Genomic DNA, 17,907 nt, shown 5'->3' on the forward strand with positions numbered 1-17,907 from the left:
AAGTCACTTGCAGGTATTTCTATTCTCTGAATACTGACTGTTTAAATGACATAGGACCTAAACATGCTCCTTTCAATAGAAGGTAATAGTGGTTTTTTTTTTGTTTTTTTTTGTTTTTTTACAAAGAGAGCACCAAGGCCTTTCAGTTATATGTCCTAAAATTCAATTGTGAAACATCTGAGTCCAGTTGCTAATTACCTCTGCAGGAACTTAGCAACAATGAAACATGTTATTTTAAGTATGTACAAGTACTTTTCACAGCTACTCTTTTTGTTCCTGTTGCTCTCTGGCTGCTTTGGCGTCAAGTTTCTGCTATGAAATTTTGGTATTGCACAGCAGGTGATACAGCATGCAAATTCCATGTACTTTCAGGGCTTAGTGGCTGTGCTGATGATTGTGATTGGTCAAGCAAATGTGCTGTTACATTATCACAAAGATTATCACAGCACACAGTATCTGGAAGAATTTCAGATACAATGCACTGCCAAACAATTAGCACAATGCATGCAGTTTAGCAATATGAAAAATGACTAAGTGGGTTGATGTGCTGATTGCAATTTTGTGGCCTGGAAACATTAAGCAAATTGGACTGCTGACGTATCCAAAGTCAAATTCCCACTGACTTAAGTACTCTGCAGAAATGGACAGCAAAGCCTGGACTTCAGTCCCTTCGTTGTAAAATCTCTTGGGCTGCTCCATCCTGATCATTGTCAGTGACATTCACTGAGGCAACATTCATCTCCACTGAATTTCATTTAGACCCTTTGGACCCCTAGTGGAACCATAAATAGGGGAACTAAATTTCAGAAGGAGTCCTGTTCACCTGTGGCGGGGGTTCCTGAGGTAGAAATTATTGGCACCGATATTCGGCATTTTGACGCATATCAGCATTTGCTTTTTTTTTTTTTAAATTTGAATGAGAAGGTGTGTCCAAACTTTTGACTGGTAGTGTATGTCTTTTGAAGGTAAGTTAAGGTGGCAAACTCTCTTAAAATTGTAACAAACATCCCAGTCCTCTACAACTCACAACTACTAGTAATGTTACTGTGAGCCCAATAACATTATATAAAGATTTGCAGCTGCTCTGCTCCTAGCAGTCCCTCCAGATGTCTGTAAATCACTTAAAACATGATTGCTGATAATATCTAAATACAATAAATAAATACAATGATAAAACTTTCAGGAGCTATTTGTTTGTTTAATTTTTCATTTAACTTTATAAGACATGTTGCTTAGCCTAGGAGCTCCCTGCACTTTTTTTAATAAACATATGCTTAAAGGCATTTAAACAAAGTTAAGTGTTGGAGTTTGTAGTATTCAAAATTTTGGTGCCAATATTTTCACTTTTACTGCAAATGAATATCCGCTCCAAATATCAGTTATCGGCCTCCTTGACTATAAATAATCGGTATTGGTATTGGCCCTGAAAAAACCATGTCGGTTGATCTCTAGTAGAAATGCACCTATTGTCATCTGTACTACCTTTAGTTACAGTATTTCCCCACCAAGCAGCACATAAATATATCTGCACTGCAGCCTTTTAATAAGGCACCTAGCTAATGTCACTCCTTCCAAAATGTGGAAATACAAGCAAGAAAATGGTCCATCTTACAGGATGTGAAGTTCTTGCAGTGGAGAAGGGCTACAGATGTCCAAGATTCTTTTGCATGCGGTGACAGAGTCAGTTTACTACATAGTACAAGCTATATTTTGCTTCGACAGTGTAGACTTAAAAGTTCCACCAAGTGTGAACATACTTGTTTGTGTTCATCTCTCCTTTGTAACGTTAGTCTCTTACCTGCAAATCCAGCAGCTTATTCTCCCCAGAAAGACCATCTTATGTTGAATAAAACAAGTTGCCTCACATTGACCTGCTTTTAGAAGCCCAGGCTTCACCTCAACAGGAGAACTGTTGGGATCATCTGCATATTCTTTTGATCTCGCACCAGGTCTCTAGGAGCAGCCGTCATTAAGGAAGTTTGCACAGCGTTCCTCTTCCTCTCACCATGGCTGAAGCTCCACCACGTACACTCTTTTCTGCTAGTGCCCTTCACTCCATCGCAGACCCTTCAAAGTGCTTTACTCTGCTACCGCCCTTCGCTTCAAAGCCACCCTAAGTTGGGTTGAAAGCCAAAACCACTCTTGTCTGTCCTTCACTGCTAAGCTGACGTGTTTGTGTCTGTGCTGTGTTGCCCTTGGGGTGGGTTACCTCCACCTCCACCCCTTCCATCTCTTCTCCTCCCCACCTTGCTGTTTATCTGTCTCTGGGCTCGTCACGTCCCTGAACCTGCTCTAATTAGCATCCCACACAACACTGTTTATTTACTCAGGTACCGTCAGAAGGGGAGGGAGGTGAGAATGAAAGAGAGAGGAGGAAAAAGGGAGAAAGAGACAGAGTAAGCTGGAAACAGGAAGAGAGGGAGAAATGATTCAGAGAATCAAAGAGCTATGAGACTCTCTCTCATACCGGATGCAGGGGGTAACGATAGTTAGAAAGACATGATGCAGAAAGTCGAGAAAGTGAGAAACAGAGAACTTTCCCGCCTCTCCACGCCTCCTCTCTGCTTTTTCCAGCGTTTCATCTGAGATGAAGAGTGCCTAAAATTAGCAAGCTGGCAGCTTCCTTCCTTCCGTCCTTCGTTCCTTCCTTCCTTCCAGGGCCCCCATTAAAGTTCTTCCATTGCATTGAGTGATCATTAAGGTGGGACTGGGAGCGCAGGTGTTTTCTTAGTGTCCCAGTCGAGGCTGTTGCAATATTCATCTGTGGGAGTGTTTGTGTGTCTGAGCAGGTTTTCTACTTGTGAATATATGTGCACTAATATGCCACGCTCCGTACATCTCACAAAGATGGAGGAGCAGATTCATAAATGAAGGACGAAGGAGGAGGACGGCGCTAGATAGTAATGGACAGACCCTGTTGATTACCTCTGCAGACAGGACAGATGTAATCATTTGTGTATTCACTAGATCCTGTGATTGTACAACTTTTGTGCACAGCATATTTTATTGTAGTCATGCGACATATTGCAGCTGTATCTCTTATGTCGTGTCCTACATCTCATATCATACATCTGCTAATGATCACCAATGAGATATGAAGGCTCAGGATGTTTTAAATGATCTATGCTGTACAACGTGTCATCCACCCAAGTCTGAAGGCAAGTGTGCTAACAATACATTAGGAAGGTGAAATGCAATAAATCCTACAACTTGGGCAGGCTCTCCTCAAAGGCATTCATGGTGAAAACCTAGAAGAAAAATGACAGATTAGAATAAAAAAAGAAATCTTTCGGAAGAAATTTAAAGCTTTCATGCGCTTACGTCACTTCCTGTATATAAAGATGGATAAATCCTCAATGATGTCACCTATAGGTTTACTGAATTGCATGAATCTAAAAATGAGGAAAGAGCTGAAGCATGAATGGAGCTAAGATGTACAATGAATTGTGTTATGACGGCGTACATTTCTCACTCAAAGCAGGCATTCCCTTAATAATGCATAAATGTAGGCTTTAATATCATTTAAACAGGTGAATTATATAAATGTTTGTCCCCTGTACACTTTTCATGAACTAGGAAATTTATTATAGAGGTCAAAGTAGTTTTTGTACCATGTCATTCATTTTCATTTCTGCTGTAAATTTAGGCTTTTTACCATAGAGCTCTATGAGGATTAATCAGAGTCTGATCACCAAGGGTGTGAAGACCCTATTGTAACTTGATTGTGAATTATTTTCCCATTTTTTGAAACTCAAATTTGGTGGCCTACACATACTCAAAAGCACGTGAAACTCTGCACACACATCAGGACACGCAAAAAATGTTCTATCTTAGGGGAATTGTATAGGTTTACCTGGAAAAATTGTAGCATCTACTACGGGCAGCATGTTTCACCTACAGCTACCAAATTTGGTATGCATTTGCAGCACATCAGGCTGAACAAAAAAGTCGGCAGCACTCATATTCGAAACCTAACAGGAAGTCCACCATTTTGAATGGACTGTTTGAAATTTGATGATTTGCTCATTTTCAAGAGCTATAAACTCAATGGGCATAGCTCCAGATCACCTCAGATTTGGCCAGTACATACAACAGGCCTTAGTGATCAAAAGGTAAACAAAATGTTCCACAACAGTCTAATGGCTTGGCCATGGCAGCCTGTGGAAGTGTGATCCTTTGCCATGAAACTTCAAGTGCTGTGTAAATGCCCTGAACATGCTCCAATCTGCCTGAAACCTTACATGTATGATCAGAGTCCTGCCCTGATCACATCCATATGATGAAATCCATTCACAATCATAGCCCCACCTGCTAGCAACAGGAAATGCCATTTTTTACACTTTGATGTACTGTTGTTAGCCCGTTGCCTATATTCATCTCAAATGTGGTGATGTAAGCCTTAAGACGTTAATGATGTGTTGGAGTGATGGAGTGATGGAGAAAATGGTGACTCGTCATCAAAGGGTGTGTCTGTGGCGATGCGGCGAATTTCAGTGTTTCATAATGAAAATTGAACTTTTTATATCTCAACTGCACATGATCCAATCTGTCCCAAACTTCATGTGATGGACAATAGTCTGGGTCTGAAGACATCCACACTGATAAATTTAGAAATACTCAGAGCGCCACCTATTTGCAACAGGAAGTTATTGTCAATACATTTGCTTGTACCATTGCCTGAAACTTTGTCATATCATTCTGGAAATTGGTCAGTTCACTCTTCACACCTTGACAATGCCACAGTGTGAAGATTTTGACAATTCATAAAACTGTTGCCGTGGCAACGAATTGTTCGCGTGACAGAGTGCTTTTTGACAGGTTAGGAATGCTCAAACACTCGCCAAAATTGCCACAGACAGCAGAACTGGTGAACAATTTGATATTTTAGGGGAATTGCACGTGTGTTTGCACATGTGTGGTAAAATGGCTCAATAGCGCCACCTGTAAAATTTAAAGACAGGAACTATGGTCAGTACGTGTCACCAAGAACTATGAAATTTGATAGGCATATGTAACTTGTCAAGACGCACGTAAATGACACGTAAATGACACCCATGCCCAAAACACAACACGAAGTCAGCCATATACAGTCGGCAAATCTAGTCACAGTCATAGTGCCACCTGATGGATGGACAGGAAATGCTTTCTAAATAACCTGTACATGCTTCAATCTGCCTAAAACTTTACGTGTGAGCAGAGTCTGGCCTTCACCAGATACAAATACACTCTCAGTCGCAGCACCGCCTGGTGGACATGGATTTGCTGACCAGCAAGGATGTGAGGACCCGTTCAACGCTGCTTCCAGCTTTAATTCACTTTTGAAACCAGATTCAAGTGGCCTTTTGAAGAACTGCAGTTTTTGGCACTTCTCCTTTGGCATTATTTTTCAGTCCTGGAGGTTGCCATTTAGTTTACGTATCCGCACATTCAGCCAATTGCTGGATACACTTAGTGTGATTGTGAATTATTTGGGAAAGTCACAAAAATTGTCAGATGAATCCTACACTTTCAGAAAGGTTTTACAACCTTTTGCATGGTAGCATTCTAAAGCATTTACATCCATGGGATGTCTCTCGTTGCACTTGCACACGACACAGTAAACTTCCTTGATATTGTACTTGTGCCCCTGCCATAGACACACATTTTTAAAAAATGTTACTAGAAGGATGTTCTGGTCATGGTTCTTTTATTTTTTTGCACTAATTCAATCTGAGTAATGTAATATTTCGTATCTGGTGATACCAGTTCCCATTAGGATACCATTTTCCTGGATAATACACACAACATGTATTGTAGATTAGCGGTAGTACCAGGTTGTGCCATAAAGTGGAGCCTCTTCCTGTTTAATACTGTTGCGATGAGAATAGGTGGCCAGTTTCATATTGGCAAGCAGAGAGCATTGTGGGGATTTAGCTAGTAAAGTTGCACCATGACATTCTGTGATACTTTATGACCTCTAGCCAATGTACATATGTTTAAATCCAGCTGAGATTACCCAGCATAGCATTTTGTATCCCCGTGGCATATGTAACAGATGCCTTTGTGGCCCATATGATGTGTCCATGGCCCAAAATAGCGATGTCAGCACAGGCTAAATGTCCAGTGTACTCAATTGTAATATAAATGAATCGGTTATAACATAAATGGACACAGCTACATGTATTCTGAATATTTTTTAAATTACAATTTCTGTGTGACAGCAAATGTAAATAAAGGATCAGGCTTAGGCTCATGCCGAAACAAATAATTCAAAGATCGGCAGGATGGGCCCAGATCCCAATTTAAGGATTAGGATTGAGACATTCCTAGTTCCAAGTCACCTGTAAGTCTTGTGGTCAATACTCATTATTTTAGTTCCTGGAAAACCGTTTTGTGTAAGTTGTATATGAAAATGCAGCAAAGGAAAGGGCTGTTAAGTACCTGGTTTCACAGTAACCTTCCAGGTGGCCATCTAGTGTTCTTGTGTCTACAGAGGTGTTGGCATAAAGAAGGACACGTATTGCCTGTTAAGTCCATGTTTGTTTCCTCTTCCATCTTACAATCCTTATTTTTGAGTTCAACACATTTTTATCTGCTTCCGCATTGGCACAGAAGACAACGTCCTCTGTCGCACATCCACCAGTATCCTTGTTTTTGTGTGTTATCACCTCCTGTAGTATGATACCAAAGTGTCGCCATTTCCCACCCTGTTCCTGTTGGTCGCTAGGCAAAATGAGCTCACAGCAACTTCCTGACATCAGTGACTCTGCACATTTATGAAACAAAGTATCTGTCACTGCAAGTACTTTTTCACAGACTTCAGTGCAGCAGTTTGGCATTTTAAGTTGCCCATCCTTTCTCTGAATAATGCCCTGTTGCCGCATATAACCAAAGACTTCAGTAACAAATGGCTACAAGGGTCCAAACTAGCGCCTCCTGCAACAGGTTAGAATTGTGGAAATTTCAATCATTAAAATTTTTCTGTCTCATCAGTGTCTAAACACACTCCTTGTCATCTCCTTTTGACAGCTCTCATTCCTCGTTTCTTTTTCTCCTCCAGCTCCGCTCCATTTTTCCACCACTCTTTAGTGCTGTTTGACCTATTCAGAAGGGTCCAAATGTCACAGCTGAGGGAAAGGTCAGGTAAAGGTTTAGTGTTGAGCAAAGTCTGGATGGCTAACATGGTGGTGGGTGCCTGGGGGTGTGGTGGGGGGGTGGGGTGTTTGGTGGGGGGAGGTGCATTAACACTTCAGACCTTGAACACACACCCATACACGCCTACACGCACTCGGACACACTGCTGTCACCTCCACTCCATTTCGATGCCACTCAGCTCTGAGCTGGCAGCTATGTCATCTGTGTGCACATGACTCTGTGTGTGTGTGTGTGTGTGTGAGTGTGTGTGTGTGAGTGAGTGAGTGAGTGAGTGAGTGAGTGAGTGTGTGTGTGTGTGTGTGTGTGGGGGGGGGGGGGGGGGGGGGGGGGTGTTTGTGTGTGTGTGTGCTCATTTGGTTCATCTGTGTTCAACACGGATGATTGAGGATGTTGCAGCAGCTTTCCCGGGGATGACACATGGCCTTGTTGGACATCAGGTCAGAGGTCAACGGTTGTCAGGGGTTTATAGCATCCTGCCTTCAAAGGGCAGAGCCTCGGTTTTTATTGAGGGTCCAGCTTCTCTGTAGTGACCACTGGCTATGGAGTGAATGTCTTTTGCCTTGCCTTGGAATATTTTCTCTTGAAAATAGTTTAGATACAAATCAAAGTCATTAGTATATTTATTTCCTTATTTTTAACATGTAAGTCAATGAAAGCAAAACATCCAGAGTCTCAGATTCATTCTATACAAGGAATAGCAGGTTAGCAGTGGGATTTCTATATTGATTAATCTACATCCACATGCAGGACAAAGCAGCTGGATCCTAATTGGAATGGATTTCTCCCCTGCATTGATTTGTTCAGGTGACAGTGGATGACATATGGTTGTGTGTGCACCTCTGTGTGTGTATTTTTGTGCATGCAGTGAATACCATATAGTGATGTAATGTTCTCACTTGCAACACCTTTCTCTATTGTCCAATGTAAAGGTAATAGGAGCAGCTGGATGCTACCAAATCGCAAGTCATCGCAAGTCTGTGTTTGTGCGTGTGTGCGTGCGTGTGTGCGTGTGTGCGTGTGTGCGTGTGTGCGTGTGTGTGTGTGTGTGTGTGTGTGTGTGTGTGTGTGTGTGTGTGTGTGTGTGTGTGTGTGTGTGTGTGTATAAACTCTTTAGGTCTCTCATTCAGTAGTGCTCTGGGATGAAACAAGGCCCTCTGCAAACACTGATTTCATTTTCCCCATGACTGCTTTCACTCCAGACCCTAGGTCCCCTGCATGCAGCCACACACACACACGCACAAATGCACATGCACATTTATACACACATCCACCTTAGAATGGAGAGCAAAGATGAGCAGTTAGCATGCATGCAGGAAGAAGCAATCGAGCACAGATAACTCTTAAATCCACTCATGAGGAAAAAAATGGAATGATCTAATTTCCTCTTGGACTGCAAGATTCACGGACTGTTCCTTTATTGTGTTATAATAAATGGCCAACAAAAGAAGCCCAGAGAGAAAATTCTTGCCTTTTTAACTGTCTCTCTCACATTTACTAATCCCACATGCTATGTATATGTGTTTGGAAGAGTTAAGAGTGAGCAAGAGGGAGGAGGCCGGTGAAAGATGGCCGCTGGACATGGCTTCTCACAGCCGGCTGGCCCCGACCCCCCGTGATCTGCCCTCTTATCTAGCCCAGATTCTGGCCTTTCATCTGGTGTAAAACCTGGGGGAGCTTGGCCTCTGCTGGGTTTTTAGCCCTCCCTCCCACATACACACACAGACACTTCATTCCAGACCCCCTCCCTCTCCAGGCTCTATCTGTGAGTCCCAGATGAGCATTGCTCTCACCTACAAGGAAGATAACAAACCTCACACTACTCTGCTCTCTGCTCTGCTTTTGTCAAAACACTTTAGATATGATTTAAAAAAAAAAAAAAAAACTAAATACATGAGAAAAAGAAACAACCTCACCTTTCTTATTGTTTGCTACATTTTCACATGAGAATGTGTTTTCAGTTCAGCTTTATGAAAAACGTCTTGGTTGTTTTGTATTTGGGTCCAGGCCACTGTCTGCGTATACAGGAAGCAAACTGCTGGACTTTGCAGTTTAAACAGTAGTTGGCTAAAAGCGAGGCAAAGCGGAATCAGAGAATGCACCAGGGATGCTACACAAACACACTGCTCTCCGTGTTTTGACATTTCACAGAGCGGCGCTTTCACCTCACACTAAATTGCATTACTGGCTAACAATAGGTAGGTTGTTTTGACTGGTCAGCCTATCAGTCTTGGCTGGATCACCTCATCATGTGACCCAGCTCCAGGTTTGAAAGTGTGTGTGTGTTTGTGTGTTTGTGTGTGTGTGTGTGTGTGTGTGGCTTCTGCAGTTCGCTTCATACCATTTCATTCCATTCCAGGTGGATGCCTGGCCCATCCCCACACTGCCCTCCTGCTCAACCCTGACCTGTTTCCAGCATAAACAGCAGATTCTCACCTCTCACCCCTCTGGCTTTACCTGATAATCTCTCTCTGTGGATCACTCCCCCCCCACACACACAAACACACTTTTTCTTCTTTTTCCTCCTCAGTCTCTTACATTCTCTTCAGAAACCAGGCTTTTGCACCCTCGCCCTGATCTCTGACCCCACTTAGATTAGAGCGGTTGGCGTTTCAAATCCAGCAGCAGATTGAGTAGCATCTGTGACCTCCTGTGTATTTCTCCCCTACCCTTGTTGGGTTATTTCTCTCCAAGTCAAGACATGGTTGTAGCAGGTCGTAGTGACGTTTAAAATGAGACAGGTGTGTACTTATAAAAATTTTCACGAAAATGTTCTCTAAGCCATGTTGGTCAGTGGTGTGTTGGGGAATAACAGTGTGTTTGGAAAGTATTCAGACTTTTAGTTTAAAATGGTTAAATAAATTTTTTGCCCATTTGTCTACAACCACCCATAATTACAAAAGGAAAACGTCTTTTCTAATTAGATAAAAGTCAAAGGGTTTACTAGGGAGTGACGACTTATTAACCAGATAGATTTTCTAATTGGATACTTGCCATTTATCTTGATTATCAGTACTGTTATTTTTTAAGCGATTCCTGATAAATGAAATTAAAATGTGCTAGTTTGGCTCTGATGCAACTGCCTTTCTATCTGTGGTCACCACTCAGTGGTCTTGAGCAATGTCCTCCCCACACTTCTATCTGATTGGTTGCGCATCACGAGTAATATTCAGCGAACATTAAAAGGATAAACATTAAAAAGTTCCCTTTTAACTAAAGAAAGAGAAACATAAATAAGGGCATTATAACAAAGTTTGTGTTGTGCTAAATTGTGACAATAGGGTTTCCATTTTTACTGCATATTATCTCTAAATATCAGTTGCTGGTCTCTTTGACTACCAATAAGTATTCAGCCCTGAAAAACCCATGTCAGCCGACCTCTCGTGTTTAGAAAATTTGTTGTGCCACTCTAATTTGAGCTGTATTGAAGTGTCCCCATTTTGGTTTAATATCCTAGGGATTCTGCCCCTCCTAATCCCTTATTGGAAGCAAGTTTAATTGACTTGACATTTAGTGAGGACATTCTTGTCTCTCTATAGATCTTTGAAATCAAATGCTGTTGATGAATTTATCTTGGCAAGGGCAGAAAAACAATTCTAAAGCTTTGACTATTCCAAGGAGAGTGTAAGTTTAGATCCAAACTTCAGCCAGTGTTTTCCCTAGAGTGTAGGGAGGACAGTCGAGAGCTCACTATCAAGGCAGACTCCATAATCACACAAGAAAGACCTTTGCCCGGAAGGTGACAAAGAACTGCTCTGACCACTTGTCATGTAGTCAATTAGACCCTTATGACGAAGTAAAAGACTTGCATAAGCATACCAGGAGTTGGCAATTCAGTTCTCACCATGATGTCCACAGTCAGTCACAAATCTCACTGCCTTGTGAAACATCAAGTAAGTTATATGTGTCAAGTACTTTTTTTTTGTTCGCTTTTTTGTGCTAAACTACAATTCTATAGGTAAAGAAGTATTTGGCATGAACTCCACTAACTACATCACACAGAAACCAGGTACTACTTATTATGGCCTAATAGCGTAATGGATAATACATGGTGGTGGCCATGCTCTCAACGTGTATCAAGCAACGTGTAAAGGGGTCTGCAATCTTTCTGTAAAGGGCATTCATTTGTGTGACTTTGACAAATACTGAAAATGGCATTGACCTCTCTCATATTTCTTTATCTAAAGAAAAATTGTAACTTTTTTTTAATCACTGCAACATTTTGTTGTTTTTTAATGGATGGCGGACAAATTCCTTGAGTAACTACTGAGCGAACTCAAGTTCTTGTTTCGAAAATATAATTAAAATGCACATGGGAGGAAGTTAATACGAAGTTAGTGTCCAGATATAATTCTATCTTTTGTTTTATGTCTGCCTTTGACTGTAGTGTCTCTTCTGTCCTCCCAGCTGTGTTCAAATCATTAATAACTGACAAAGGTTTACAGGTTTGGCTCGTAAGTATCTGCGGTTCAGGCTTTTTTCCACTGTGTTTCTTTCAGTGCTTGAATACCACAAGAACCACCTGAGGAGAATAGAGAATGATGACAGGGCAAGTTGACCACTACTGCTACATCAACAAATGAACAGACCATTGCCTGCTCCTCTTCCTTCCTCTCATGTCTTTCCTTTTTTTTTACTCTACCCTCTCCCATGTGGGTGAAATGCATAAGGAGAGAGTTGTGATATTGCTAGTTATGCAGAGAGGAGCATCCCAAAATGTGAATCAAAGTACAAAAAGAGGAGAGACACACACACAGAGGAATAATGTAAAGACAGGATAGAAGGAGAGCAGAAACACTTGGAGATCTGAAAGTAGCCCAGAGTGTTTTTTTCAAATATTAATATTGCTTGGCCTACACCAGTGAAGGAAACTGTGTCACTGATCCATTCACTGTAGTGAATATCTAAACGTTGCCTGAGGTCATGTCATCATCATCGACACTCACCTGTTGTATCAGCGTGCTTCCTGTGGTACAGCTCACAGTGCACGTGGAAACTGTAGGGCCTCTGGAGATCCATGCTTGTCTGCACTGAAAATACCAGATGTTGAAGAATCAGTTACAGATACAGTTGTTCTTAGCAGCTTTTTCTGCCTATTGTTTAGCTGTCTTTCAATCGAAGCGTGACAATCTGGGCTGTCTGTGATAACTGAATGCTTTTGTCATGGTTCTGAAATGGTTTGCTTTACAACAGAGCAGTAGTCTGGGTTCAAGGCAGTTTTGTTCCATCCATAAGGGTTGCCTGTGCATTCCTTATCCCCATTACCCTTCAGCTGCCCTTATGGTGGGTCTAAGGATGGAAATGTTGATGAGTCAGTCAAGCAATTTTGTTATAATTGTAATATCTTAGCAGCTATTTTTTGTCTTCAGAGGATGGATACAACTGACTTAGGTAATTGCCTGACTTGTTGTCTACCATAGCATTGGCCTTTGGTGAAACTATTCTTCAGATTGGACAAAACTGACTTTGTGCACTTTCATTGTCCGCAGAGAATGAATCTTAATAACGCTATTTATCCCACTTACTCACTTTTTGTGTTGTGGCACCTGAAGTTCAAACTGTTAACTTGTGAAAAATATCAGCTGACTCTGTCTGAATTGGCACAGCATCGTCTTCAGACATTCCTTGTTTCTGAATGATGAATCTTAATCACTTCGGTGCTCCCCAGATATTTCATGTAGAGTGGCCATTGTATAATGTTTTATTACGATTATGTTACATTTTTTCGTTGTTACACAAGATGAATTGTCATAACTTTTGTGATCTTCTGACTTTTTATTTAGCTCCCTCTACTGGTCAAACCTTAATGTGTCCAATACTTAAAATTGTACCAACTACTAGCAAAACAAATGACATTTCTCTCAGCCCTGTGCTTTGTGTTTGGGCCTAATAAGTGAACGTTACTATGCTAAGATGCTAAATTCTAATAACGTCTGTGATAAACATTACATGATGAACTTTGGGTTAATACTCTTGCCACTGTGAGCATGTTACTGAGCTGCGAGCTGTCTTAAGACTTGTGATCCTGTTTACATTTTCAGTGAACTAACAATCAGAAAAGAAAGCAAGGAAAAAATTACTTCAAAGATAAATTTCATTATCAGTGATAATGATCACTTTAGAAGCTTGCCAGGGCGTTGCCCCTAGCTATATTTTAGACATGCTAACCCCGTACGTCGCCTCATGCAACCTTAGATCCTCGGGTGGGTTCCTCCTAGTTGTTCCAAAGTCGAGGCTTAAATCCAAGGGCGACCGGGCCTTCTCCATCAGGGCCCTCAGCTTTGGAACGACCTGTCTGAGGAGATAAGACTCGCCCAATCAGTGGATTCTTTTAAATCGCTTTTTAAAACCCACTTTTATAAACTCGCCTTCCTGTAAAGTTCTCTTTTATTTCTCTTTCATCACTATGTTCTACCTGTCAAAGCACTTTGTGAATATTCTTCTGAAAGGTGCTATACAAATAAAGTTATTATTATTTTAGAATGTAAAGGTTACTGCTTGTAAAGCATTTTCTTTTGCCCCTCATGGGTTATTAACTCTTCTCCTTTTTGTACATGGCTACATATGCCCAAGGGTACATCATTTTACAAAAACAATTTAATTTGTCATCATTATGAAACTCTATGTGACAAAGTATTTTAATCTGCTGTCGACCTCCTCCTGTTCCTTTCTGTCACTACTTCCTCCTGCCACATGCTTGTCATCGTGGTGTCGTTCTGTTTGTGCAAACACATCAGTGTACAGAGTGTTGTAAAAATACTGCCAATCCACAACACCACAAGATTTAAACATCAACAAATGTGGACAAATTAAATGTTGTCACTTTTGTTAATATATTTGCCTATAACTCTGTGAGCCTCAAGCTATGTTTGGGTATTGTTTGCTCTTGTCACATTTTTTCAGATTTTCACTCAGTGTGGATTTATTTTTCACTGCAATATATTGTCTATGGAAACAGCACAACCATGGCTGGAAGTGAAGACAGCTCTCATTGCAGCAGAACAGTTATTTTGCACAAAGAAATAAATGAAATTTAAATTTCTTAAAATATTTGTTCTAAAAATTTCTTTTGGACTTTACCATACTGGAAACACAGTAGGACTACCATGTACAGAGATATTTTACTACATGTTTCTAATTTCTATCTAGACCTGTATCTGCTCTGTGTAAACATGGCCTAAAGTTCAGAAAATGTCCCTGAATCTTGATTGAAGTTGGATTGCTCATGGCTTCATGTTCAATTTTTTATATAAGATGTAGAATAATTAATTATTTTGACTAAATATGCCAATTTTAAGATTGCAATTGGTTACACTGTCTATCAGAACTGCATGCCACCGGTAATTAGTTCAAGGAGTTGAAAATTTGACCATTCTTTCTGTTTCTGTAATTTTGGTAAATTTTTGAATATAACATGCATTTTAAACCTGCCAAGAGAGTTTGGAATTTAGAGGGTTAATGAGAAAAATTGGAAGGGCAGGCTATATGTTAGGTCAGTGCTTCTTCCTTTACACTGACTGCACCGACAAACATTGCCTCAACCCCATCCTCCCACTTTTTATACCTGCATAAAACGGCCAGAGGGACCCACAGTTTTATTCCACTCTGTGTTGAGCCAAAGTCACAGTCAAACTGGAATCAACTATCCACACAGAGGAGGAATATCTCCAGTTTTATGGAGTCGTAATGCGGTAGGGGTACTGTATAAATAATCTCTCAGCACAGAAACACTTCCAGCTGTTAAACAATATGCCCTTTGCAGTTTTTCCTTTTCCTCTCCCCTCTTGAATGTATAAAGGTCCTTGCTTTGAAAGTGAATACAGAGGAGTTTTTTGTATAGAGAAATTATTTTGTTGAATGTTTTCCTTTTGCAACACCTCCAGATTGTTGCACTTTATGCTGATTAGTATTGCAGTGGAGTTGGAACATTGCCTGCATCAAATGCTGCTATTGAAAGTCGGGCCATAATGTGAAATTCAAAACTCAGGGTCTGTTTACAATTAGGCCCTTTGAAGCATTCCACTGTAATCTTTCCCTCCTTTTGATATAAAGATACAGTATTGATATAAACGAAGGGAATTTTGCCTTTGTTTTTAAAACCATACCTGTGGCTTTTGATTGATAGATGGAAACTGTATGGTAGATTGAGATAATAAAGACTTGTTTAAAACCTCACTCTGAGGTTATAGTTTCCCCATAGAGTTCAGCAGTACTTTGTATCAACACAGTCAGAAAGGCGAAACCCAGTGTGGAAAAGCCTCGTTCCCACTAGGCAACCATGAAATGCTATTTGTGAACAAGGGATGGTAAAGTGAATCCAGGGCTTCTGTCAGGGGCATCCTCGCTGCCTTTGGCCAGGCTGCAGTGCTGGTCAGTGGAAGGGGAGATGAGGGGGGAGTCCCTCTTCATCTGGTAAAGATCCTGCCATTGGGCAGCTTTCACGCTCTACTGCCTGATCCTTCCAGGAAGTGAGGGGGCTACAAGGAGCACCCCGCAGATCCTCAGCATGTACCACGGCTGCATGCTGAGCCTATATCAAAGGGGGCAGTCTGCTCTTAGCCTGAGGGAGAGACAGTCTGCTGTTTGGGACCAGAGAGACATGGGTAATAGGACAGCTTGTCACACTTGTGCAAATACCTGTATTGTTGACAGTGTATGTTTGCCTCTGTCCTGCCTGGGTTGTGGAATAATGGCACCATATAAAAACACACTTTGTGCGAAGAGGTCACATTTATATTAATGATCTTGGCAGCTTCAAACAAGAGCAACAAGTCATGTAGCTATCTCAGCTATTATGTATGTTAGATTGCACAGCTTTAGGCCTGCTGACAAACACAATGTTGCTGTGTTGGCGTTTATGCTGATATGGAAACTTGAAGCTTGAAGGTTAGGGTTTTAACGGTTATATTAAACAGGAAAAGGCTGAGTAGTCTCTGTGCCATCACTGATATACATGTTTTTTTGTGCTTGTGTTTCAGTTGGTAGAAAGTGAGTCCAGCCTATCAGATGAAGAGCCTTCAGTTCCGGAGTATTGCCCCTAAGGCCCCGGCTGTGGTGCCGTCCCCCTCCCCTGTGGTTCTGCCCTGCCAGTCTCAGTGTGCCCTCCCTGAGGCTACCACCGCCTCCAGCCCCAAATCAATCATCGTGCCCACCCAAAACTATGCACTGATGCAAATAGCAGGTCAAGATGGCACATTCTCCCTGGTGGCACTGCCCCCTTCAGTCTCCTCCCAGACACCACAACAGCAAGCCCATTCAATCCAGAAAAACCTCAAGTTGCCCATTCCCAGGTACCAGCCAGTGAGGAGCAAGGGGCCCACAGATAAGGTCAAATCTCCACCAGGAGCCGTCAGGGTGAAAACAGCCCCTAAGGTTTCTGTAACAGCGCAGACCAAGTCATTGGTGAGTGGAGCATCAGCGTCAATGAAGAAGAAACCTCAAGAGACCAAGCACACAAAGGAAGCCCCCGGGCCCAAAGAGGAGCCTTCGGAGCAGGTAATTGTCATTGACCCAGCCTCCTCTGACATCTCAGTCACTGCGCTTCTACCAGACAATGCTGTCCTCTATCAGGGTTCTCAGTTGGAGCGAGTGCCAGATGGCTGTGAACAAACTGCTACAACTGGCCTTATTCAGAACCTTCAGTATCCCCCTGCTGCTGTTAAAAGCTCTCCAGGCAAATCCCCTGAGGAAAATAAAACTACAGTGAGGCTGTGCCAGTCAAAACCAGCTACAGCCCAACCCCAGAGTAGCATCACTGTTCTGTCCCCAGCTATCTTCAGTAAAGCGATCCAGATTACCCCATCCCCACCTAAGGGGAAACTTCCCATCCTGCCCTACTCTAAAATGAAGAGCACCCTCATCCCAGCTGCCAAGCCCAACAATTTGTCCCCAGAGAAAAAAGGTTCCTCCAGCCAGACAGGACTCACTAGCCCTTTAGATGCTACGTCCAAGACTCTTGAGACAGCTGCAGCCTTGAGTAACAACCAGGTGCAAAAATCCACTTTACAGCCCCCGGCCAAGACCACACTCATGCCTGTTTTGGGAATCCACCAGAAACCACCTGGCAAGAAGAGAGGAAGGAAGAGAAAGACAATGGAAGACATCTTAGCTTTTGAGGCCCGAAAGAAGAGGTCCTTGTCTTTCTTCCGTAGAAGGGTTCCTGAGAAACCGCCAGCCGTTGTTCCAGGTTCTAAACAAAAGGAAGTTGATATTTCAAAGAAATACCGCAGCATCCGACCCAAGCCCATGTTGGTTATGGAGACAGTTCCCCAGCTGGTTAGTATGCCTGCTATTACCCCAGATGGCCAAGAGCAGGAACTTATACTTGGTCGTCAGCTCCCCACCACTGCCACAACCAAGACCGGGGACCAGCCAGCCCCAGTAACCCTCCACCTTAGAGGTGGCTCCCACTCAAGAGTGTTCATAGGAAGCCGTCCGCTCCACCGTTGCCCCACCTGCAACCGCTGTTTCCAGTTCAAACATCACCTCCAGAGCCACATGAACAGCCACACCAACAGTCGGCCCTACATTTGCCCCGTGTGCCGCAAAGCATACGCTCACTCAGGCAGCTTGAGCACTCACATGAAGCTTCACCACTCTGAGGTAAGACCACGTCGGTCTTTGTCCTGTGAGTTCTGCGAGAAGGCCTTTGGATATGTGGGGGTGTATTTCAGTCATCTGAGAGAGGTCCACAAGGTGGTGTTGACCGTGGAGCCATCAATCAGCCATCATGAGGATGACCTGTCTGTGGAGGGGTGAGACTATTATGGATTGTGA

At 42.3% G+C, this 17,907-nt stretch overlaps 1 protein-coding gene across 4 annotated transcripts in view; it reads left to right on the forward strand.

Annotated features, from left to right (window-relative positions):
- Positions 1 to 17,907, forward strand: part of znf438 (zinc finger protein 438) — a 52,973-nt gene that overhangs the window by 32,368 nt on the left and 2,698 nt on the right. For all 4 annotated transcript variants that reach the window (XM_023262674.3, XM_023262672.3, XM_055007277.1 and 1 more), the window contains one exon: positions 16,110 to 17,885. In XM_023262674.3, the coding sequence (XP_023118442.2) occupies positions 16,138 to 17,885 (1,748 nt within the window). In that variant the 5' untranslated portion in view covers positions 16,110 to 16,137. The remainder of the gene's footprint in view (positions 1 to 16,109; positions 17,886 to 17,907) is intronic.

Source organism: Amphiprion ocellaris, chromosome 22 (assembly GCF_022539595.1).
Source record: "Amphiprion ocellaris isolate individual 3 ecotype Okinawa chromosome 22, ASM2253959v1, whole genome shotgun sequence".
Taxonomy (NCBI): domain Eukaryota; kingdom Metazoa; phylum Chordata; class Actinopteri; family Pomacentridae; genus Amphiprion; species Amphiprion ocellaris.